General features: G+C 37.7%; 1 protein-coding gene across 1 annotated transcript in view; it reads left to right on the top strand.

The window, feature by feature from the left end:
• Positions 1-22,602, top strand: part of CNTLN (centlein) — a 336,707-nt gene extending 314,105 nt beyond the window's left edge. Inside the window, exons 25-26 of the mRNA XM_065879183.1 lie at positions 9,741-9,818; positions 21,905-22,602. Coding sequence (XP_065735255.1) covers positions 9,741-9,818; positions 21,905-22,006 — 180 coding nt within the window. The 3' untranslated portion in view covers positions 22,007-22,602. The remainder of the gene's footprint in view (positions 1-9,740; positions 9,819-21,904) is intronic.
• The last annotated feature ends 1,668 nt before the right edge of the window (positions 22,603-24,270 follow it).

Here is a 24,270-nt window from a genome sequence, read left to right as displayed (position 1 = left end):
ATATATTGGCTTTTCTAGCTAAATGCAAAGTTATTGTTGATCAAGTTATAGAAAAAGATATTTATTGCTTTAAAGTGGGGAAAATACTCCCATCTGAGTGAATTTATGTGCATATACATATAGGTCTTCAGTAGCATTTCTGTACCTCCTGAGGAGGGCACTGCATTTTTGATAGTTATTGCCTCATAAACAGCAGAATCTCATACACAGTCTTCCGTGAAACCTGTGGAGGATACTCAATCCTGTTCTATTGTGAAGTCTCTGAACTTTAATACATAAATATTAGATTTTTTATTGTTTAGAAAGATTAAAGAGATGATGGTACTCTTAGCTTCCCCATAAATATTTGCTCAATGACTAAATAAAATGATAGACTTAAATGTTTGTATGAGAACATCCTTCAGCACCCCTCCCCCATCAGTTTCTCAAAAAATTTCTGGAATAGAGCAGATCTACAACTTGTAAAAGTTTTTAAACTGCTAAGAATTCTTAGAAAAGAGGTCAAAGGAGTCCTGCAGAGATTATTTTCATCCTATGGGTGAATAGGATAGTGAATTATCAGTTTCCTATTTTCAGCACCTATGCCACAGTGTCTGTGAATTCTGAACTTTGAAGTACAAAAGCATTATGAAATACAGTATCAAATATAAGACACACAGGAAATAATAGTATCTGAGGCAAGGGTGTTAACTGTATCTTATTATGGACATTTAATTAAAATTTGATTGATAAAAAGAAACCTAACAAAAAATTAAGGTAGAGTCCTCCTCTGTTTCCTAAAAGTTTTAAAACAAACAGACTTAGCAAAATCCCTCATGTGTATATGTGTGTATACGTGTGTGTGTTCCAGATACATATTCTGGAAGACAGCATCACTGCCTTTGTGTGGTCTTAAAAGATGCCCTTGCTGGGCTTACAGATTAGAAAAAAGAACCCCCTTTGAGTATACAAATTGGAAAAAGTTGTCCCCTTTGAGTATATTAATTAGAAAAGAATCTCTCTTGTTAGTCCCAAAGAGTAGCTAGCACATTTCTGTGAAGAAATGGCACCCTGGCCTCTGGGCAGATGCAGTTTGGAGCCAGGGATGCCAAGCACCAAAATATGCATACCACACAACCTTAAATGGAAGTCGTCCTGGAAAAAAAACACACTGTTCTGTGAAGACTCAGTGCACACACCTGGATATATTTACTAGATTTAATTATAGATCGAGCTTATTTGGACTGATCCCCGCCTGCATCTTTCAGAGGTCTAAAGAGTTGAGTGACTTACCCAAGTAGAGCCCAAACCACCTGAATTTTATGCTTTAAGCTACATCGAACTCTTGTAAATTCACGTAAAACACTATGACAACCTATGCGAAATACCTAGCCTGATACTTGGCATACAGTAAATTTCAACAAATGTTTTCCAAATCCTTCCCTTTTTGAAAAGCCCATTTTTTGCAAACCGAATCATGATTTTAACTGAATAATCAGTTGCACATGTGAATACATTATACTTTCAGAATATTTTACTTTGAAAATTGATGCATTGAAAATATTTAGTGACTTAACAATACTTTAAGTTGGAGCGTCTCTTACCTATCAGCTAGTTATTGGATTTTTTTTTTTTTTTTTTTAACATCTTTATTGGGGTATAATTGCTTTACAATGGTGTGTTAGTTTCTGCTTTACAACAAAGTGAATCAGCTATACATATACATATGTTCCCATATGTCTTCCCTCTTGCGTCTCCCTCCCTCCCACTCTCCCCATCCCACCCTTCCAGGCTGTTCCAAAGCACCGACCTAATATCCCTGTGCCTTGCGGCTGCTTCCCCCCAGCTATCTACCTTACTACGTTTGTTAGTGTGTATATGTCCATGACTCTCTCTCGCCCTGTCAAAACTCACCCTTCCCCCTCCCCATATCCTTAAGTCTGTTCTCCAGTAGGTCTGCGTCTTTATTCCTATCTTACCCCTAGGTTCTTCATGACATTTTTTTCCCTTAAATTCCATATATATGTGTTAGCATACGGTATTTGTCTTTTTCTTTCTGACTTACTTCACTCTGTATGACAGATTCTAGGTCTATCCATCTCATTACAAATAGCTCAATTTCATTTCTTTTTAAGGCTGAGTAATATTCCATTGTGTATATGTGCCACATCTTCTTTATCCATTCATCCGATGATGGGCGCTTAGGTAGTTTCCATGTCCTGGCTATTGTAAATAGAGCTGCAATGAACATTTTGGTATATGACTCTCTTTGAATTTTGGTTTTCTCAGGGTATATGCCAAGTAGTGGGATTGCTGGGTCATATGGTAATTCTATTTGTAGTTTTTTAAGGAACCTCCATACTGTTCTCCACAGTGGCTGAACCAATTCACATTCCCACCAGCAGTGCAAGAGTGTCCCCTTTTCTCCACACCCTCTCCAGCATTTATTGTTTCTAGATTTTTTGATGATGGCCATTCTGACTGGTGTGAGATGATATCTCATTGTAGTTTTGATTTGCATTTCTCTAATGATTAATGATGTTGAGCATTCTTTCATGTGTTTGTTGGCATTCCGTATATCTTCTTTGGAGAAATGTCTATTTAGGTCTTCTGCCCATTTTTGGATGGGGTTGTTTGTTTTTTTGTTATTGAGCTGCATGAGCTGCTTGTAAATTTTGGAGATTAATCCTTTGTCAGTTGCTTCATTTGCAAATGTTTTCTCCCATTCTGAGGGTTGTCTTTTGGTCTTGGTTATGGTTTCCTTTGCTGTGCAAAAGCTTTGAAGTTTCATTAGGTCCCATTTGTTTATTTTTGTTTTTATTTCCATTACTCTAGGAGGTGGGTCAGAAAGGATCTTGCTGTGATTTATGTCATAGAGTGTTCTTCCTATGTTTTCTTCTAAGAGTTTGATAGTTTCTGGCCTTACATTTAGGTCTTTAATCCATTTTGAGCTTATTTTTGTGTATGGTGTTAGGGAGTGATCTAATCTCATACTTTTACATGTACCTGTCCAGTTTTCCCAGCACCATTTATTGAAGAGGCTGTCCTTTCTCCACTGTACATTCCTGCCTCCTTTATCAAAGATGAGGTGTCCATATGTGCGTGGGTTTATCTCTGGGCTTTCTATCCTGTTCCACTGATCTATCTTTCTGTTTTTGTGCCAGTACCATACTGTCTTGATTACTGTTGCTTTGTAATATAGTCTGAAGTCAGGGAGCCTTATTCCTCCAGCTCCTTTTTTCGTTCTAAAGATTGCTTTGGCTATTCGGGGTCTTTTGTGTTTCCATACAAATTGCGAAATTTTTTGTTCTAGTTCTGTGAAAAATGCCAGTGGTAGTTTGATAGGGATTGCATTGAATCTGTAGATTGCTTTGGGTAGTAGAGTCATTTTCACAATGTTGATTCTTCCCATCCAAGAACATGGTATATCTCTCCATCTATTTGTATCATCTTTAATTTCTTTCATCAGTGTCTTATAATTTTCTGCATACAGGTCTTTCGTATCCTTAGGTAGGTTTATTCCTAGATATTTTATTCTTTTTGTTGCAATGGTAAATGGGAGTGTTTTCTTGATTTCACTTTCAGATTTTTCATCATTAGTATGTAGGAATGCCAGAGATTTCTGTGCATTAATTTTGTATCCTGCTACTTTACCAAATTCATTGATTAGCTCTAGTAGTTTTCTGGTAGCATCTTTAGGATTCTCTATGTATAGTATCATGTCATCTGCAAACAGTGACAGCTTTACTTCTTCTTTTCCGATTTGGATTCCTTTTATTTCCTTTTCTTCTCTGATTGCTGTGGCTAAAACTTCCAAAACTATGTTGAATAAGAGTGGTGAGAGTGGGCAACCTTGTCTTGTTCCTGATCTTAGTGGAAATGCTTTCAGTTTTTCACCATTGAGGATGATGTTTGCTGTGGGCTTGTCATATATGGCTTTTATTATGTTTAGGAAAGTTCCCTCTATGCCTACTTTCTGGAGGGTTTTTATCATAAATGGGTGTTGAATTTTGTCGAAAGCTTTCTCTGCATCTATTGAGATGATCATATGGTTTTTCTCCTTCAATTTGTTAATATGGTTTATCACATTGATAGATTTGCGTATATTGAAGAATCCTTGCATTCCTGGAATAAACCCCACTTGATCATGGTGTATGATCCTTTTAATGTGCTGTTGGATTCTGTTTGCTAGTATTTTGTTGAGGATTTTTGCATCTATGTTCATCAGTGATATTGGCCTGTAGTTTTCTTTCTTTGTGACATCCTTGTCTGGTTTTGGTATCAAGGTGATGGTGGCTTCGTAGAATGAATTTGGGAGTGTTCCTCCCTCTGCTATATTTTGGAAGAGTTTGAGAAGGATAGGTGTTAGCTCTTCTCTAAACGTTTGATAGAATTCACCTGTGAAGCCATCTGGTCCTGGGCTTTTGTTTGTTGGAAGGTTTTTAATCACAGTTTCAATTTCAGTGCTTGTGATTGGTCTGTTCATATTTTCTATTTCTTCCTGATTCAGTCTTGGCAGGTTGTGCATTTCTAAGAATTTGTCCATTTCTTCCAGATTGTCCATTTTATTGGCATAGAGTTGCTTGTAGTAATCTCTCATGATTTTTTTTATTTCTGCAGTGTCAGTTGTTACTTCTCCTTTTTCATTTCTAATTCTATTGATTTGAGTCTTCTCCCTTTTTTTCTTGATGAGTCTGGCTAGTGGTTTATCTATTTTGTTTATCTTCTCAAAGAACCAGCTTTTAGTTTTATTGATCTTTGCTATTGTTTCCTTCATTTCTTTTTCATTTATTTCTGATCTGATTTTTATGATTTCTTTCCTTCTGCTAGCTTTGGGGTTTTTTTGTTCTTCTTTCTCTAATTGCTTGAGGTGCAAGGTTAGGTTGTTTATTCGAGATGTTTCCTGCTTCTTAAGGTGGGCTTGTATTGCTATAAACTTCCCCCTTAGGACTGCTTTTGCTGCATCCCATAGGTTTTGGGTTGTTGTGTCTCCATTGTCATTTGTTTCTAGGTATTTTTTTATTTCCTCTTTGATTTCTTCAGTGATCACTTCATTATTAAGTAGTGTATTGTTTAGCCTCCATGTGTTTGTATTTTTTACAGATCTTTTCCTGTAATTGATATCTAGTCTCATGGCGTTGTGGTCGGAAAAGATACTTGATACAATTTCAGTTTTCTTAAATTTACCAAGGCTTGATTTGTGACCCAAGATATGATCTATCCTGGAGAATGTTCCATGAGCACTTGAGAAAAATGTGTATTCTGTTGTTTTTGGATGGAGTGTCCTATAAATATCAATTAAGTCCATCTTGTTTAATGTATCATTTAAAGCTTGTGTTTCCTTATTTATTTTCATTTTGGATGATCTGTCCATGGGTGAAAGTGGGGTGTTAAAGTCCCCTACTATGAATGTGTTACTGTTGATCTCCCCTTTTATGGTTGTTAGTATTTGCCTTATGTATTGAGGTGCTCCTATGTTGGGTGCATAAATATTTACAATTGTTATATCTTCTTCTTGGATCGATCCCTTGATCATTATGTAGTGTCCTTCTTTGTCCCTTTTAATAGTCCTTATTTTAAAGTCTATTTTGTCTGATATGAGAATTGCTACTCCAGCTTTCTTTTGGTTTCCATTTGCATGGAATATCTTTTTCCATCCCCTTACTTTCAGTCTGTATGTGTCTCTAGTTCTGAAGTGGGTCTCTTGTAGACAGCATATATAAGGGTCTTGTTTTTGTATCCATTCAGCCAATCTGTGTCTCTTGGTGGGAGCATTTAGTCCATTTACATTTAAGGTAATTATCGATATGTATGTTCCTATTTCCATTTTATATATTGTTTTGGGTTCGCTACTATAGGTCATTTCCTTCTCTTGTGTTTCGTGTCTAGAGAAGTTCCTTTAGCATTTGTTGTAAAGCTGGTTTGGTGGTGCTGAACTCTCTCAGCTTTTGCTTGTCTGTAAAGGTTTTATTTTCTCCATCAAATGTGAATGAGATCCTTGCTGGGTAGAGTAGTCTTGGTTTCAGGCTATTCTCCTTCATCACTTTCAGTATGTCCTGCCACTCCCTTCTGGCTTGTAGGGTTTCTGCTGAGAGATCAGCTGTTAACCTTATGGGGATTCCCTTGTGTGTTATTTGTTGTTTTTCCCTTGCTGCTTTTAATATGCTTTCTTTGTATTTAATTTTTGACAGTTTGATTAATATGTGTCTTGGCGTGTTTCTCCTTGTATTTATCCTGTATGGGACCCTCTGTGCTTCCTGGACTTGATTAACTATTTCCTTTCCCATATTAGGGAAGTTTTCAACTATAATCTCTTCAAATATTTTCTCAGTCCCTTTCTTTCTTTCTTCTTCTTCTGGAACCCCTATAATTCGAATGTTGGTGCGTTTCATGTTGTCCCAGAGGTCTCTGAGACTGTCCTCAGTTCTTTTCATTCTTTTTTCTTTATTCTGCTCTGCAGTAGTTATTTCCACTACTTTATCTTCCAGGTCACTTATCCGTTCTTCTGCCTCAGTTATTCTGCTATTGATCCTATCTAGAGTGATTTTAATTTCATTTATTGCATTGTTCATCGTTGCTTGTTTCATCTTTAGTTCTTGTAGGTCCTTGTTAACTGTTTCTTGCATTTTGTCCATTCTACTTCCAAGATTTTGGATCATCCTTACTATCATTATTCTGAATTCTTTTTCAGGTAGATTGCCTATTTCCTCTTCATTTGTTAGGTCTGGTGGGTTTTTATCTTGCTCCTTCATCTGCTGTGTGTTTTTCTGTCTTCTCATTTTGCTTACTGTGTTTGGGGTCTCCTTTTTGCAGGCTGCAGGTTCGTAGTTCCCGTTGTTTTTGATGTCTGTCTCCAGTGGCTAAGGTTGTTTCAGTGGGTTGTGTAGGCTTCCTGGTGGAGGGGACTAGTGCCTGTGTTGTGCTGGATGAGGCTGGATCTTGTCTCTCTAGTGGGCAGGTTCACGTCTGGTGGTGTGTTTTGGGGTGTCTGTGGCCTTATTATGATTTTAGGCAGCCTCTCTGCTAATGGGTGGGGTTGTGTTCCTGTTTTGTTAGTTGTTTGGCATAGGTTGTCCAGCACTGTGGCTTGCTGGTCGTTGAGTGAAGCTGGGTGCTGGTGTTAAGATGGAGGTCTCTGGGAGATTTCCACCGTTTAATATTATGTGGAGCTGGGAGGTCTCTTGTTGACCAGTGTCCTGAAGTTGGCTCTCCTACCTCAGAGGCAGAGCCCTGACTCCTGGCTGGAGCACCAAGAGCCTTTCATCCACACAGCTCAGAATAAAAGGGAGAAAAAGTAGGGAGAATTAGTAGAAGTATGAGTAAAGAAAGAGGGAAAGGAGGAAAGGAAGGAAGGAAGAAAGAAGCAAAGAAGGAAAGAAAGGAGGGAGGGAGGGAGGGAGGAAGGAAGGAAGGAGGGAAAGAAGGAAAAAAAAAGACAGAAAGAAAGATGATACAGTAAAAATAAAATAAAGTATAATATAGTTATTGAATTAAAAAATATTTAGAAAAAAAAAAAGGGATGGATAGAACCTTAGGACAAATGTTGGAAGCAAAGCTATACAGAGAAAATCTTACACAGAAGCATACACATACACCTTCACAAAAAGAGGTAAAGGGGGAAAAATCATAAATCCTGCTCCCTGAGACCACCTCCTCAATTTGGGGTGATTCGTTGTCTAAAGGAGGGAGGGAAGGAAGGAAAGAAAGAAAGAACGAAGGTAAAGTATAATAAAGTTATTACAATTAAACTTAATTATTAAGAAAAGGAATTTTTTAAAAAAAAGTCATGGACGGATAGAGCCCTAGGACAAATGGTGGAAGCTAGAGTATACAGACTAGATGTCACACAGAAGCATACACGTACACATTCACCAAAAGAGGAAAAGGGAAAAAAATCATAGATCTCGCTCCTAAATTCCACCTCTTCAATTTGGGATCATTCCTTGTCTATTCAGGTATTCCACAGATGCAGGGTATATCAAGTTGATTGTGGAGCTTTAATCCGCTGCTTCTGTGGCTGCTGGGAGAGATTTCCCTTTCTCTTCTTTGTTCTCACAGCTCACAGGAGCTCAGCTTTGGATTTGGCCCTGCCTCTGCGTGTAGGTCGCTGGAGGGCGTCTGTTTTTTGCTCAGACAGGACGGGGTTAAAGGAGCCGCTGATTCGGGGCCTCCGGCTCACTCAGGCCGGGGGTTGGGGGATGGGGGAAGGAGGGGCACTGCGTGCGGGGCGGGCCTGCGGCGGCAGAGGCAGCGTGACGTTGCGGCAGAGGCCGGCGTGACGTTGCACCAGCCTGAGGCCCGCCGTGCGCTGTCCCGGGGAAGTTGTCCCTGGATCCCGGGAACCTGGCAGTGGCGGGCTGCACAGGCTCCGCGGAAGAGGGGTGTGGAGAGTGACCTGTGCTCGCACACAGGCCCCTTGGTGGCGGCAGCAGCAGCCTTAGCGTCTCCCGCCCGTCTCTGGGCTCCGCGGTTTTAGCCGCGGCTCGCGCCCGTCTCTGGGGTTTGCGCTTTCAGCCGCGGCTCGCGCCCGTCTCGGGGGCTCGCGCCCTCAGCCGCGGCTCGCGCCCGTCTCTGGGCTCCGCGGTTTTAGCCGCGGCTCGCGCCCGTCTCTGGAGTTCCTTTAAGCAGCGCTCTTAAACCCCTCTCCTCGCGCACCAGGAAACAAAGAGGGAAGAAAAAGTCTCTTGCCTCTTCGGCCGGTGCAGGCTTTTCCCCGAACTCCCTCCCGGCTAGTCGTGGTGCACTAACCCCTTCAGGCTATGTTCAAGCCGCCAACCCCAGTCCTCTCCCTGAGCTCCGTCCAAAACCAAAACCCGAGCCTCAGCTCGCAGCCCCGCCCGCCCCGGTGGGTAAGCAGCAAGCCTCTCGGGTTGGTGAGTGCTGGTCGGCACCGATCGTCTGTGCAGGAATCTCCCCGCTTTGCCCTCCGCACCCGTCGCTGTGCACTACTCCGCAGTCCCGAAACTCCCCCCTCTGCCTCCCGCAGTCTCCGCCCGCGGAGGGGCTTCCTAGTGTGTGGAAACTTTTCCTCCTTCACAGCTCCCTCCCACTGGTGCAGGTGCCGTCCTTATTCTTTTGTCTCTGTTTTTTCTTTTGCCCTACCCAGTTACGTGGGGAGTTTCTTGCCTTTTGGGAGGTCTGAGGTCTTCTGCCAGCCTTCAGTAGGAGTTCTGTAGGAGTTGTTCCACGTGTGGATGTATTTCTGGTGTATCCGTGGGGATGAAGGCGATCTCCGCGTCTTACTCTTCCGCCATCTTCAAGGTCCCCCCCTAGTTATTGGATATTTTAAATGAGTAAGCATTTAAGTACACCAGAACCATGCATGTCCTATTTTGTCTGTGATTATAACAATTACTCCTTAATTATCTACTGGTAAGTCAGAGTTCTGAGTATAAGGTTTTATGTCATCTTATGAGGGTTACTTATAAATGATTCTTCTATACAGCTCCATTTTCTTTTTCATTTTATTTTAATCACTTCCACCTCCACCTCAGTCCAGTGTGAGCTCCACTGTGAAGGCAGAAATAAAACATTCCTGAATTATATTATGAAATGTAGAAATATAGCTTTATCTTCCACATGTAGGTAGATATTTATACATTAAAGAGCATCGATTTGAATATTCCCTACTTTGAAAGGACAGGCTGCTCTTTGCTGAATCTAATTCCACCAATATTTCTCTGGATTTATTCAGTATCTAACAGTATGATCAAGTTCATATAAATGAAATTAACAACAGTGTTTTTATTTTTTTCCTTCAGGAAATCGAAAGGACAAAGATCGATGCTGAAAATGACAAGGAATGGCTGTTGTACATTCAGAAACTTCTTGAAGGACAGGTATTTTGTTTTTCTACTTCATATATTAAAACTTGCAGATAAAAATTCCAAGCCTTACTTTTTTGTTACTAGATGCCTAATTTTTTGTAAACAGACACATTACTTCTGTTAGGTAAATAAGTATTCTAGTAGGTAGACAGGAAAGTTAACTCTCCATTTGTACTTTTGGACTTAACAAATGAAGCAAATGCCTTGGGAAGGAGCCAACATGGGTCTTAGCAAAGGCATTAATTAAATTATTGAGTCAACTTCTATGCTTGCTAGACTGAAAAGGATCCATTCTCTCAGCCCTCTTAGGAAAAGAGATTGTTTATTATGTGTCTTTAAAGTTAGTAGTTGATATGGACACCTGAGGAGTTCATGGGTTTCAGTGACCTTTTACTATGGACCTGTTTCCAGTCAATTCATGTTTTCCTCACAGCCAGACAGCTGTTTATTACTGTGTCTTCCTGCATTCTCTACAATATTTTCTACTGAGACCTCGAGCAGCTTGTTAGTGGGAAGTAAATATTGATTTGGCATCCTGTCAATGCAGAAAGAATGAAAAAATTTCCACCAGAGGCCCCTCAAACATTTTCCTATCGACATTTTCTGGGCCGAGTGGAAAGCTGCATAGAGGATGACAAGGCCAAGACGAGCTGAAATCCCTGAGGGGTCTATTGAGACTGCTGCTGTGACCTGTGTGATACTTTTTCTTCCCTTTCAAGTATTTTTTTAATACACATATAGTCTGTTGGGATGTGCCCCTCTTGTAAGTGATCAGGGCAGTTTATTGGCAGGTGAGAGCCCTGCTTTTCTAGTCATAGCCAACTTTTGTTTTGATATCACTGACAGCATGTAATATATTCCAAAACTTTTTCATTATAGTTCTTTTTGCTCAACTTAATTGTTGTCTGTTTTTAAAATGAACTGGATTTAAAACAACTTAAATATATTTCTCAAAATAGCAAAAATAATATTGTTCTGTGAGTGCAGTATCTATGTTTTTGGAAAAGTCAAGAATAAGTAAATAATATATGAACTATTATTCATATTCTTAGTACCCATTTTATATATTTTTGAAACATTATCTGGAAACATTATTACTATCAATAGTAATAGAAGGTGATGCGCACTCTTTTGCCTCAAGTTGTTGAAGTGCAGATGTGCAGGTGCTGGGCAAAGCCTTCTTGCTTTTGAGAAGAAAGGCCATTTCTCAATCATGTTGCATTCCCAGCACCCAGCCCAGTGCCTGGCACATCAAAGGAGTTCAGTAATGATTGTTACAGGTTATTTTTTTAAATGTGAAAGTTATAAAAATAAACTTTGTAGTGGATTTTTTAACATTCAACTTGTAAGTATGACCTTTTAATATGGAAGTTTTATCGTCAATTATGAACATAAAAATAACAAATCGATATGTATAAATCTTTATTAAATTTTACTAAAGCTCTATTGACACCAGATCTGAGTTTTTGACTAACACATGTAGATATACATATATACATTCTATATTATCTGGATGTATGCTTATTCTGTCCAGTTATTGTAAAAAAAATCCTGTTGAAAATGGCATTAGACTGCTTAATACTGCAGTTTGATATAGTGCCTTTTTGTGCCACTGAGCCTGGACTCTAGAATATAATTGCCTGGCAGTATTGATTTAATTGCCCAGGTTTATTTGTGGACTCCTAATTATTGACTGGAGGTAAATTTAATGGAGCAGCCTCTATGAACACTGGGAAACCACTGCTGTTGCTGTTATACATAATGAACTACACCATGTGCCTTTAGAGCATTTGTCAAGTTAATTTTATTCCACTGTGACAGTATGATAACATTTAAAAAGTCAAAGACTTTTTATTTTTATTACTGACATAGGTGGTTTTGCTGATGCCTTTGAATTCTGTGAGAAAAAAAATAGGGACTTCATTGGTTGCACTTGAATGTCACTTTATAATTACACCCAAGAGAAAAATCTATAAAATAGAAAACATCTTTTTTTATCCTACTTTTCTTCTTTCTCGATTCTAGCAATTATATTTGTCCTGAATTTTAGAAAAGGTTTTCTTTGTCCACCAGTTTTTGGGAGTCTATGTTATGCTCACAGGATTGTGAGGGCAGAAGTATAAATACGTTCATTCATTTGTTTTGTTTAGTTTATGGCATGCAGCTCCATGTACCTGAGGTTACACGATCTTGAAGCTGTGGAATAATTGAGCGCATTCCCTGAAAAGAACCCTAATTAATTCAGTATTTATATTTGATGATTAAAATATTTTGAAAATAAAATTATAAGAAAACTTCCCTTTTATGTCCTCCCTCTGTGTTGGGTGGTATATGTAATGGAATTCTGACATCATAGGAGTGAATCTGGCCTTGTGGTTTTATCTTTTGTTTAAGGATTCGGCCACAGAACTATTTTCTCTTAAAGAAAATTTTCTCTACATTCATTGGATTAAAATTTATATAAATAAGATATTTACCAGAAAATAAAAAGCTGTCCTGCCATGTGGCAATATGGGCCCGCACAATAGTATACCTACTGGTACTGTTAGCCAGAAGTGCATGAGAATTAAAAGGTCTAAAACCTTAACTTACGTATATTTAACACAGAATGTAATATTTGTCCTCCTTTCAAGTGGTCCTGATACAATTGGTAATTTTAAGTATTTGATCTTTATCTGCATCTAACCTTTGTCCCCACAGATTTCTAATAATAAGAATCACACTGAAAAAAAGTTGTTCTAATACCTACTTTCATTTTTTATGGCATAGCTGCCTTTTAATTTCTTTGAAGATTTTTACTTGTATTAATTCCTCTTTTTGCATTATTACATTTTTTAAAACTTACAGTTTATGGCAGAGACAAGCAAGCAAATTAATGATTATAATAGGGTGGGAGAACCACCCAAAATTAGTTTTTCTGTGTTTTAGGACATGGGAGAAAAAAAAACAGAAATAGGAAAAGTAGACTGGGACTAAACAATAAACGCCTTTGAGCAGGAAAGGGATGTAATCAGAGTTGTGCTTTAGAAAGATACATGAGATCAGCATGTAGGATGGTTTGAAAGGATAAGAGACTGGGAACAAGAAGGTAGTCAAGGCAAAAGGAAGTGGGGGCCTGCATGTGCCCTCACTATAAAAATAGGAAGGATGAGATAGATGTGACTTTATAGAAACTGAATCCATAGCAGTACTGAGATTAGATGAAGGGGTCAGAAAGCAGAAACCAAAGAGAGGTGAGTTTAATACCTTATATGATGAGAAAGATGATGATACCTTTAAAAGTTTTAAGGATCAAAAGAGGTAGATCAGATTTGGTAGAGAGAGATGTCAGTGATTGAAGCCATAAAAAATTTAGTTGATACATGTCAATAACAGTATTCAGGGACTCACAGTTTTTCATTAGTTCATCCCAACCTGCTGTGTGGCTTTTCTCAGTGAAATCTAACCATTTAAGAACACATTTCAAACTCTTACAACTCAACAACGAAAGAAAAGAAACTGATCTGAATAGTCATTTCGACAAGAAGATATACAAATAGCCAATAAGCACATGTACATATGCTCAACATCAGTAGCCATTAGGGAAATGCAAACCAAAAACCAAAATGAGATACTACTTCATACCCAGTAGGATGGCTATAATCAAAAGGACAGACAATAGCAAGTGTTGGTGAGGATGTGGAGAAATTAGAGCCCTTATACATTGCTTGTAAGAAAGTAAAATGGTGCCACCCTTGTGGAAAACAGTCTGGCAGTTCCTCAAAAAGTTAAAAGTAGAGATTATATGACCCAGCAGTTCCACACTTAGGTATATACCCAAGATAAGTAAAAACATATGTCCATATAAAAACTGCTACATAAATGTTCATAGCAGCTCAATGATAGTTCATAATAGCTCAAAAGTGGAAGGAATCCAAAGGTCCATCAACTGATGGATGGATAAACAAAACATGGTATTTGCATACATGAAATATTGTTCAGCCATGAAACGGAATGAAGTACTGATAGTGCTACAACCTGGAAGAACCTTGTACACCTTATGCTACGTGAAACAAGCCATACACAAAACGTAACTTGCTGTATGATTGCATTCTATGAAATGTACAGAATAGGCAAATCTATCAAGACAGAAAGTAGATTAGTAGTTGCCAGGGGATAGGTGAAGAGGGACCATGACTGCTAATGGGTATAGGGTTTCTTTTGGGGTGATGAAAATGTTCTGGAATTAAATGAAGGTGATGTTCTGGAATTAGATGAAGGTGATGGTTGTACAACCTTGTACAACCAATGAATTATACATTTTAAAATGGTGAACTTTATGTGAATTATATCTCCATTTAAAAAATGAATTCCTTAATATGAGGCACAGTGAAGAAGAATAAAAAGAATACCTTTTTATTTTTAAGTAAATCCAATTAAGTTCTTTTTTTTAGCAGCCAGAGACTATTTATTTTTTAATTTTTTTAATTAAAAAAATTTAATTTTCAAAATTTATTTTTGGCTGCATTGGGTCTTCATTGCTGTACCTGGGCTTTCTCTTGTTATGGCAAGTGGGGGCTACTCTTCATTGCAGTGCATGGGCTTCTCATTGCAGTGGCTTCTCTTGTTGCAGAGCACGGGCCCTAGAGCACGTGCTTCAGTAGTTGTGGTGCATGGGCTCAGTAGTTGTGGCGCATGGGCTTAGTTGCTCAGCAGTATGTGGGATCTTCCCAGACCAGGGGTCGAACCCGTGTCCCTTGCACTGGCAGGCGGATTCTTAACCACTGCACCGCCAGGGAAGTCCCCAATTAAGTTCTTATATCTCATGTGCTATGTCCCCCACCATTAGCAGGGACTGCATTAAATGCATTTGAATTTCAATTTCTGTCTACTGGCCATAACTGTGAATAAATGAGGTAAATTATTTTATTTCATACTTAATATGTTTCTTTTCAATTGACAAAGAAGGAGCTGTCCCTCTGTCATACTCTAGCTGATATTACTTTCTCATATATGCAAACAAAAAGGAGTCAGTTATTTATACTCTGCCCTCTAAGAGGTATTGTTTATTTGTTCTGTCCATTCTGATCCTCAAAATTAAAATTATAGTAAGGATCACTTAGTTTTGTTTTCAGGCCTTAATAATACCTGAAACAGTCTTTTGTACTTGTGCTTTTATAAAGGAAGTGGAAAGAATTAGTGGAGATAAAATTGAACCCAAGCTGTGAAATCCATTTTTAAAACGTGTATTGAGTGTCTACTGCATGTGAGGTAATGTTTCAGGTTTGGTGGTATAGCAGTGAACAAGAGACAAAAATCACTACCCTCACGGAGCTTACATCTCTGGTGATGGAGGGCAATGAACAAATAGTTAAAATATATAAACTATGAAAGTTTTTAAACAATTAACTTGAACAGAATTATGGGTATGTATATTAAAATATGTATACTTGTATAAAACAAATAATATACAGTTATAACCACAATATGGTTCTTTACTAGGATTTACATAAAAAACACTTAGCCAGAAATGGCTAGAAAATGTGTCTTCATCTTGTTTTGTTGTTGCCTTATTCTATGTTGTTTGTTAATCCTTTTCTAGATTTCATTCAGTCCATTTTCATCCGCTTTGTGTAGATCATTTTCTTATATTGGGACCATGTCAAAAATTCTTTCTGCCTTCAGTTGTTGATAATTGAAAGTATAGACTTTGATTGATGTTTTTTCTTTAGCTTTAGATATCCCTGTTCCTATTAGTTGCTTCAGATCTTGCAAACGGTGAAATTTTAAATGGCTCTTTCCCCAGTGCCCTTTCTGCAAAATATGCTTACTTTCTATAGATGCTTTGCAATATGGCAGTGAGAAGGTTTTATAAATCTCCCTGGCTTTTGTAAATAGAATAACTTCCAGTCTGAAGGTTAACAGAAAGTTTCTCTTTACAGCCCTGAAGACATTTACTCTGTTGCTTTCAGTGTTGCACTTACAACACACTGATAACATGCACATACTGCAAACTCCCACACTCACTCTCTCCACACACGTAAACCCACACAGTCACCCACATACACTTACTCCTCACATCCAACTGAAGTAGCAAAAGTTAAAAATTCTCCATTCAGAGCCTTACTGGGATTTCTTTTTTTAATTTAACAAATTAAAGCCTACTTTCATGATACCAGAAAAAAGACATGTCAATAAAGTTAAAAGGTAAATTTTATGTGTATTTTACCACTATAAAAAATTGCAGGGGGTGGGCTTCCCTGGTGGCGCAGTGGTTGAGAGTCCACCTGCTGATGCAGGGGACACGGGTTCGTGCCCCGGTCCGGGAAGATCCCACATGCCGCGAAGCCACTGGGCCCGTGAGCCATGGCCGCTGAGCCTGAGCGTCCGGAGCCTGTGCTCCGCAACGGGAGAGGCCACAACAGTGAGAGGCCCGCGTACCGCAAAAAAAAAAAAAAAAAAAAAAAAATCGGGGGGAAATGAAAGGAAAACAAATTATAGCCTTCACCAAAGTTTAAGAATAGCAGATATAGACTTCAATATTCAGCAGAACACCAAGACAGGTAGATAGGTAGAAGGATAGATAGATAGATAGATAGATCGATAGATCAATAGATAGATAATGTGCCAGAAATATAAACAACATTTAGGAAACTTAGCTCACAATTCAATGCCAGTTTTAAATTATAAATAAATTGTTCTTTCTGATGCCTTGCTTGGTTATTTTAACAAGTTCAATCTTTTAATTACAAGATAGTAGAGTGGGTGTATAAATATTTATTACAAATTTTCCATCTTTAATTTTATAATAATCAGACTACATTAGTTTCTTACTAAACTCAAAATCTCACTGAATCATATCCTTTGTTAAAGCAGGTATAATACATAAAATTTAATATCTTTACTTTGAGTACAGCTCTGCTAAAGTCAGTTTTTATTTTTATATTTTATTTTATTTTTTTAACATCTTTATTGGAGTATAACTGCTTTACAATGGTGTATTAGTTTCTGCTGTATAACAAAGTGAATCAGCTATACAAAATATACAAGCAGCTCAGTAACAAAAAAACAAACAACCCAATTCAAAAATGGACAGAAGACCTAAATAGACATTTCTCCAAAGAAGATATACAGATTGCCAACAAACACATGAAAGGATGCTCAGCATCACTAATCATTAGAGAAATGCAAATCAAAACTACAATGAGAGGCCACAACAGTGAGAGGCCTGCGTACCACAAAAAAAAAAAAAAAAAAAAACACTACAATGAGGTATCACCTCACACCGGTCAGAATAGCCATTATCAATTTTTATTTTAAAAGCAGTATCTTTTGGTAATAGTTTTCAAACCAAAAATAAGAATGAAAATGGTTAAAATGTTAATCTTGTCCTTTAGATTTAAAGAGGTACTCATTTCAATGTTTTTCTTTCAATACAAAACTTTTCAGTTTTATACTATTAAGAGCACATTCCAGTTAGTGCTGATGCTATAAATTATCTGTATGTTTCACACTTATGGACTTGAGGCTTTGTTATTCTTCCAACATAGCTCTCCAACATCTGCAACTATCATTCATATCTTACCTTTATACAGAAACACCTCTAAATGAAGCCATAATTATTGTGAGCGATAAGTTTGAGGTTGTGTCACTGGCACACCACTTTCTAAACGCAAACATCTGTAGGCATTTACATATAAGAGAAGCCTAAAATCTGAAGTCAGGGGAAGTCCTTCCAGTAAGAGAAGTCACCTTTGGCAACAGGGACAGCCAGCATGACCAGGAAGACCCACTTTAAGATTACAGTATAGACCAAGCAAAACTCACAGTTATTCCGATGCCCTAATTAAATTCCCATTCCAAGAAATCTCATGCAGTATCAGCTCTTCCCCTGTCCATTTTTCCCCTGTGCTGAAGAGTTCAAGCCTGTGTAACTGCAATGACATAACTAAGAGTATCACTTCTTTTTTATGCAAGAGAATAAAATTATGCAGAAAGTCCAGCGGACTTTCTGGACTTCATAGGCCCCGGCACATGCCATCCGAGATGAAACCCAAGGCAGTGTAATTGTTGGGTTTGTTGTTTCACGTATATTTGATGGGGCAAGTGAGAAAAGATCTCTGCTGTTGGCTAGTCAGGTTGCCACTTCAATCCAAATCCAAAATCCTGTCAGTAAAAGAACAGCTGTGCTTTCTTCTGTATCTGAGGGAGTTCCCTCCAGAATGCAGAGAGAGAGAAAGGAACAGACTCTATGCTGCCTGTACGAAATAAACCTGCACTTAATCTAGACTCTAAAAAGTTCAGATTTCCTCATCTTCTTAGTGTTTTTAAAACATTTTGCAGTTCTAAAAAATATGGCAAACAAATAAGCAAACAGTGCGAATTTTTAAAGCACTTCCTGAGGCATTTTATGTATTAAATATAGTTTCAGTGGTAACTCTATCTACTCTATATCTGTATGCTGAGAATTGCTATTCATATGGTACCATAGGATTTCGAAGAGCTTTCTTGAGTCACTGTAGATTAAATTGTATTCCACTTAGTCTTCAGATTAACTATGATTTATGAGATTTAAGTTAGTGATAATCTATGTGATATAAGTGATTACTCTCAATTAACTAAAAATAACCAATTAACTAAAAATCCCATTTTTTAACCTTTCTCAAAAAACAAAACTTTTTGTTAATTCATCCTTCACTAATCAGAAATTTTTATCTGTACTATGAAAAAAGTTTGTGAAAAATGAATAGTGTAAAATTGGTAAGAGAGGCTATTTTCAAAACCAAGGCTGTTAGTGTATTTATTATTTGAATGTGTACTGAGTCTGCTCCATAAGTAAGGAACTATTTGTAAAATAGAAAGGAGATCTACTAAAAAATTTTGGTTAACAGTTACTTTGTTATTTTATTCATTTGAAAACAATAAGTATATTTTATGAAATAAGTATGTTTTGTGAAATGTTTCTTTTTTAAATTTATTTTTTTCAAGTATAGTTGACTTACAGTGTTGTGATAATTTCTGCTATACAGCAAAGTGATTCAGTTATACACATATATATATATATACATTCTCTTTCATATTCTTTTCCATTATGATTTATCACAGGATATTGAGTATAGTTCCCTGTGCTATAAAGTAGGACCTTGTTGTTTATCTTATGAAATGTTTTATAATTCTGACTTTTCCTTAGTCTTCCTCTAACTTTGTTTTAATTATTAACTGTTTCATCATAAATTACATTAATTTTATATTACTACAGAATTACAATTGATCCTTATATATTAAAAAAAAATTTTAAGACCAGTTTGAAAGCTGGTTGCCAGTGAACTACAATTCATAAACAGAAAGTAGAACACTGAGTTTAGAGGGGGAAAAAGTAGGAATCTTTGTATTTAAAAGGAAAATAGAAAAGTTGGATTAAAATAGATAAAGAACCATCTCCAACTACCTTGTTAAGATATATGAACTTTTGTCTAATGTTATATAAAGGCAGATACTAATCTTTTTCTGACCTATTTGTAGAGAAAAATAGAAGAACCTACAAGGGCAGATGGATGTGCACAAATCATGCATCTTGATTAAAGGATGGGTTGCTTTTTGAAATGCATGAAGTGTTAGGCTCTGTATGAAGCTTAAAAGAAGCTTACAATCCAATATAACAGGTTTGACAAACAGTTGTGTTTAACTGTGGGGCTTTTCATTTTTATTGGGAGCCTGAGGAAAAGAATAAAAGGGGTTGTCAGCAATAAATTAGTAAATGGACCTCATGTTCCACTTTGGAGGCTTCCTGGAAGAGAGATTCTTCGAGATAAGAAGAAGCCAAATGTCCAAGTACAGGACATGCTGAAAATTGTTCTGATCACAAGATAATAAGAGTAGGTTTAGTTTTTAACTTGAAAATGAACTGTGCAAATAAGATGATTAATGTCAGTACATTGTGGCCTGGTAAAAGTGCTGTGACATTATTATACAGGAAATCATAGAGCCAGCATGTTTCCCAAAGTGTATTCCATGGACCACTAGTTCCACATGATAAATAGACTATGAGAAAACTGCGGACAAATGAATTTAGAAGCAGGGTATTACATTGCCCTCTTGGAGAAACACAGTACCATTAGCACCTTAAAGTCTCTAAGAGATCCTGAAATAAAATAACATTTTAAAGTTTGGTTTCTTTCCCAAACTTATTTGATCAGAGAACCCTTTTTTCTTAGAACAACTTTTTTAAACACTCATTTCTGCTTTTGCTTCTACCAGAAAGAGATGGGAGGTTATTCTCATCTTGTTTGTTTGCTCTTTTGTTGGAATGCATATGGTAACTGCGTGCCATAGCCAAAATAAAAGAAAGTTACCTGGTAGTTTTGCCTTTGTGTGTGTGAGTATTTCTTTAACATCTAATGTTAATGCCCTGAGAATTTAAATTGTCTCATTTGTAAAACTGGCAGTTTCACCAAATATAACTGTTTTCTGCATCCCAGGGGGCAGTTTTCTCAAAGTAAGGATTTGCAGTGAGTATCATTATCTTCCAGAAGGGAATCTAATATATTTTTTCCTTGATTCTATGATGCATTTCCTCACGTTTTCACATTTCTGAAATTGAAATGCATATGCAATTTGTGTATATTTAATGTGATAGGTTTCTTTTTTCCAGAAAAAGCTGTTTTTAAGTCAATGTGGGTATCTTATATTCACCTGTATCTTAAGAAGTGAAGAAATGTGATATTTTTGTATCTTATGCTTTATTTAGTGGTAAGTTTCAAGTGAGACAAATGTCTAAAACTCTTGACATAGACTATAGATAGAGTCTATCCTGACATAGACTCAGAGTATCTTAAGGAGAAGTCAATTTATTATAAATATAAGAAGGAAGTTAAACTAGAAAGCTACTTAGGATATGAGGCAATTCTATGGACCAACACTGGTCTCTATATTTTCTCCATGGCCTGCGTAACCTGTTTGTGCCTTTTGGACCTGTTTCACTGCCCAATCTGTTTCACTGCCACTGGCCAGTCTTTTCTCTTTTTCCCAGTTTGCATTGAGAAAAGAATCATTATGCTGGGTTTAGCTAAATATAATAACAGCTGAGCATAGCTGATCTGAGCACAGCTGAACAACTCACACAGCGGACATCAGGCTGATTTTGTTCAGATGCTGACCAGTGTTGCTGTCTGTCGGTGGTTGTCCTAGCACAAAGAAGGGCCTGACTCTACATCCCTGTAGGGAAGGGGACTGGGCTTGATAAGGATTCTCGTTAATACATTCAGGGAGACAAAAGTGGTCTTTACTGGTTAATCAAAAAGACAATTCCAAAAATAACTTAATGAACTTCTTGACTGTTATAAACGTTTTATATGAAACTAGATGGCTAGGAAGGAGCATAAAAGCAAGTTGGTAGGCCTTTGGGAGGTAACTGGGCAACATTTAGGATTTTCTTTCACTTATAACCCATAAGTGTATTGTGTGAGTTCTACGGGCACCTCAGTGAAGCACAGGGAACGATAAAACTTTACCAGAAAAGTTATATAAATTATGAAATTTAAAAATGTAATCTATATTTCATAAACTTAGCAGTTTGCAACATGTGTATGACACTTTGATATGCCAAACTTTTCTATAACAACTTAATCAATGGATATACTTTTGCCATTTTTTTTCCTCTGAAATTTCACCCTGCAATTCTTGAGATGTTCAGCTCTAACACAGACAAGTGTATTGATAGTTCTTTCTCACGCTTTTATGAGTGATGAACATACAGTACTACTGTGGGCCTCTGGGCCCTAGAGAGGACTGTAACCTGCTATTGATCAGCTGACTGAAGATAAATGGCTTAACTGCTGGTATTGCAGATTACAACATTAACATGGTCAGTAAACCATGAATTGTTCAATAAGGCGTTTATCTTTTTTCATTTTACTTCTGCTCCTTTATCATTTTTATTATAAAAGACAAAATTACCCACACTAACCAACAAGATCAGTTGAAAAGAGACCCAGTAGGGTACCATTATGGGTGCAAAGTTGCAGATAGCTGAGTTCTAATGGTTTAATGATGTTTAGTATATGTTTCTGAACTGAAGAAAATATAGAGTTTTGATCTTCTTTTCTGTGTTTCTTTTACAGCTTCCTTTGGCCACATATTTACTAGAAGCAGTACTGGAGAAAATAAATGAAAAAAAGAAACTAGTTGAAGAATATTTTGCAATTTTGAAAGATATTAGATGATATTATGATTAAGAACATTTTTTCAAACGTGAAAACTTTATGTGGTGTGATCAGAAAACATGCATCGCAGTCCTGATAACAGTATCTGCTCCAACTATCAATAGTCAGGGTCAATACCAAAATAGAAGTCTGTGAAACCAATTAATTGCTGCACAAGTGAAACTAATTAAGTGCACAGCCATTTAGAAGGAAATAGTGTAGCATTTGATTGTTGAATACAAATATTGCCACAAATCAATGCAAACTTGAAAATGATATTCTTTCCAGTACATTAGAAGGAATTAGAACAAGCTTGGCATACACAAATTGGTCTGAATATCAAAAGAAAAAAAGTGTGAACTGAGGATTTAATGTTCTGAGTTTTATAAAGAAACTACACTTTTTATGTAAACCTGCTATAAATGGCCTTAAATCACCTGATAAGCAACACATTTGTATTGTAAGCAAATATAAAGTAAAGCATTATCACTTAAGGATGAGCATTTAAAGAAATAAATGGTGTGGTCCAATTGTATCTATTATCAGTCTACTGGATTATATAGGAGATATTGTATTTTCCTAGAACAGTTCAGCAAAAATAAAAACATTTTCTCCTTTGCTCCCTCTTTTTTTTTTTTTTTAACTCACAGTATTTTGTATGGTCATATAAATGAGCAAGGGCCACAAACCCAGTGTATTAGTTAGGCTAGTCCTCACAGTGTGCTAATTAAATTAAATTCTTAAAAATGGGCATCCATCCTTATTTAGATTCCCGAACATTCCCAAGCCTTTTCTCGTCTTTCTGTGTTGCTGCCACACCTGACTTTTTGGTTCTTCCAATTCACCAGACTTGTGCCTGCCTCCAGCCTTTGCCCTTGCTGTTCTCTTTGTAGAATACTCTGTACTCTTTTCTTATGACTGGCTCCTGCGTATCATTCAGGTTTGCATTACATATTTCCTCAAAGAAGCATTCTGGCCATCTTGCTATTAATTTCCTTTATAACACAAAAGCATCTTTTACCTCTTCACTTACTTATTTTCTTGTTTTCCCCCCTCCCCTGCTTTAAAATATAGATCCCGGGCTTCCCTGGTGGCGCAGTGGTTGAGAGTCCACCTGCCAATGCAGGTGACACGGGTTCGTGCCCCAGTCCGGGAAGATCCCACATGCCGCGGAGTGGCTGGGCCCGTGAGCCATGGCCGCTGAGCCTGCGCGTCCGGAGCCTGTGCTCCACAAGGGGAGAGGCCACAACAGTAAGAGGCCCGCGTACCGCAAAACAAAACAAAATAAAATATAGATCCCATGAGGTTAAGGCAGGGGTCGGCAAATCGTGACCCACAGGCCAAATCTGGCCTGCCACCTGTCTTTGTGTGGCCTACAGTAAGCTAAGAATGATATTTACATTGTTAAATGCTTTAAAAACAAAAAGAATTATATTTTGCAGCATGTGAAAGTTATATAAATTCAAGTTTTAGTGTCTATCAATAAAGCTTTATCGGAACACAGCTATGCTCATTCGTTTTAGTACTGTTTATGGCTGCCTTCACACTACAGTAGTTCAGGTTAGTACTCTCACAGAGACCATAGGTAGTGTGCTCACCACTTTGCAGGACTGCAAGTCACAGTGACACAGTTACAACTTGACATTTTGTGTCACAAACACTACCATATTGCAATTTTTTTAGTACCAGGGCATACCCTTCATGTAAAAATAAAAAGAGAAAAATGGCTGTCAAATGTCACTTTTTTTTTTTTTTTTTTTGTGGTACGCAGGCCTCTCACTGTTGTGGCCTCTCCTGTTGCGGATCACAGGCTCCGGACGTGCAGGTTCAGTGGCCATGGCTCACGGGCCTAGCCGCTCTGCGGCATGTGGGATCTTCCTGGACCGGGGCACAAACCCGTGTCCCCTGCATCGGCAGGTGGACTCTCAACCACTGCGCCACCAGGGAAGCCCCAAATGTCACACTTTTAATCACAGTGAAGTGTGGATTATTTTTTTATTGAATTCAGTGGCAAAGCATTATGTTTATTAAATGACACTCTACCTATGCTAAAAGAATGCAATATATACGTTATCAGACTAAGCACTCATCACAATATTCCCAACTCATGGGAAAGCAACAGTAAGAAAAAATTACAAAATTTAAAATGTAATGTCTCAGGCTTCCCTGGTGGCACAGTGGTTGAGAATCTGCCTGCTAATGCAGGGGACACGGGTTCGAGACCTGGTCTGGGAGGATCCCACATGCCGCGGAGCAACTAGGCCCATGAGCCACAGCTACTGAGC

Source organism: Phocoena phocoena, chromosome 6 (genome assembly GCF_963924675.1).
Source record: "Phocoena phocoena chromosome 6, mPhoPho1.1, whole genome shotgun sequence".
In the NCBI taxonomy this organism is placed as follows: domain Eukaryota; kingdom Metazoa; phylum Chordata; class Mammalia; order Artiodactyla; family Phocoenidae; genus Phocoena; species Phocoena phocoena.
The sequence above is the reverse complement of the archived record's forward strand: the minus strand, read 5'-3'. Positions and strand labels throughout refer to the sequence as shown.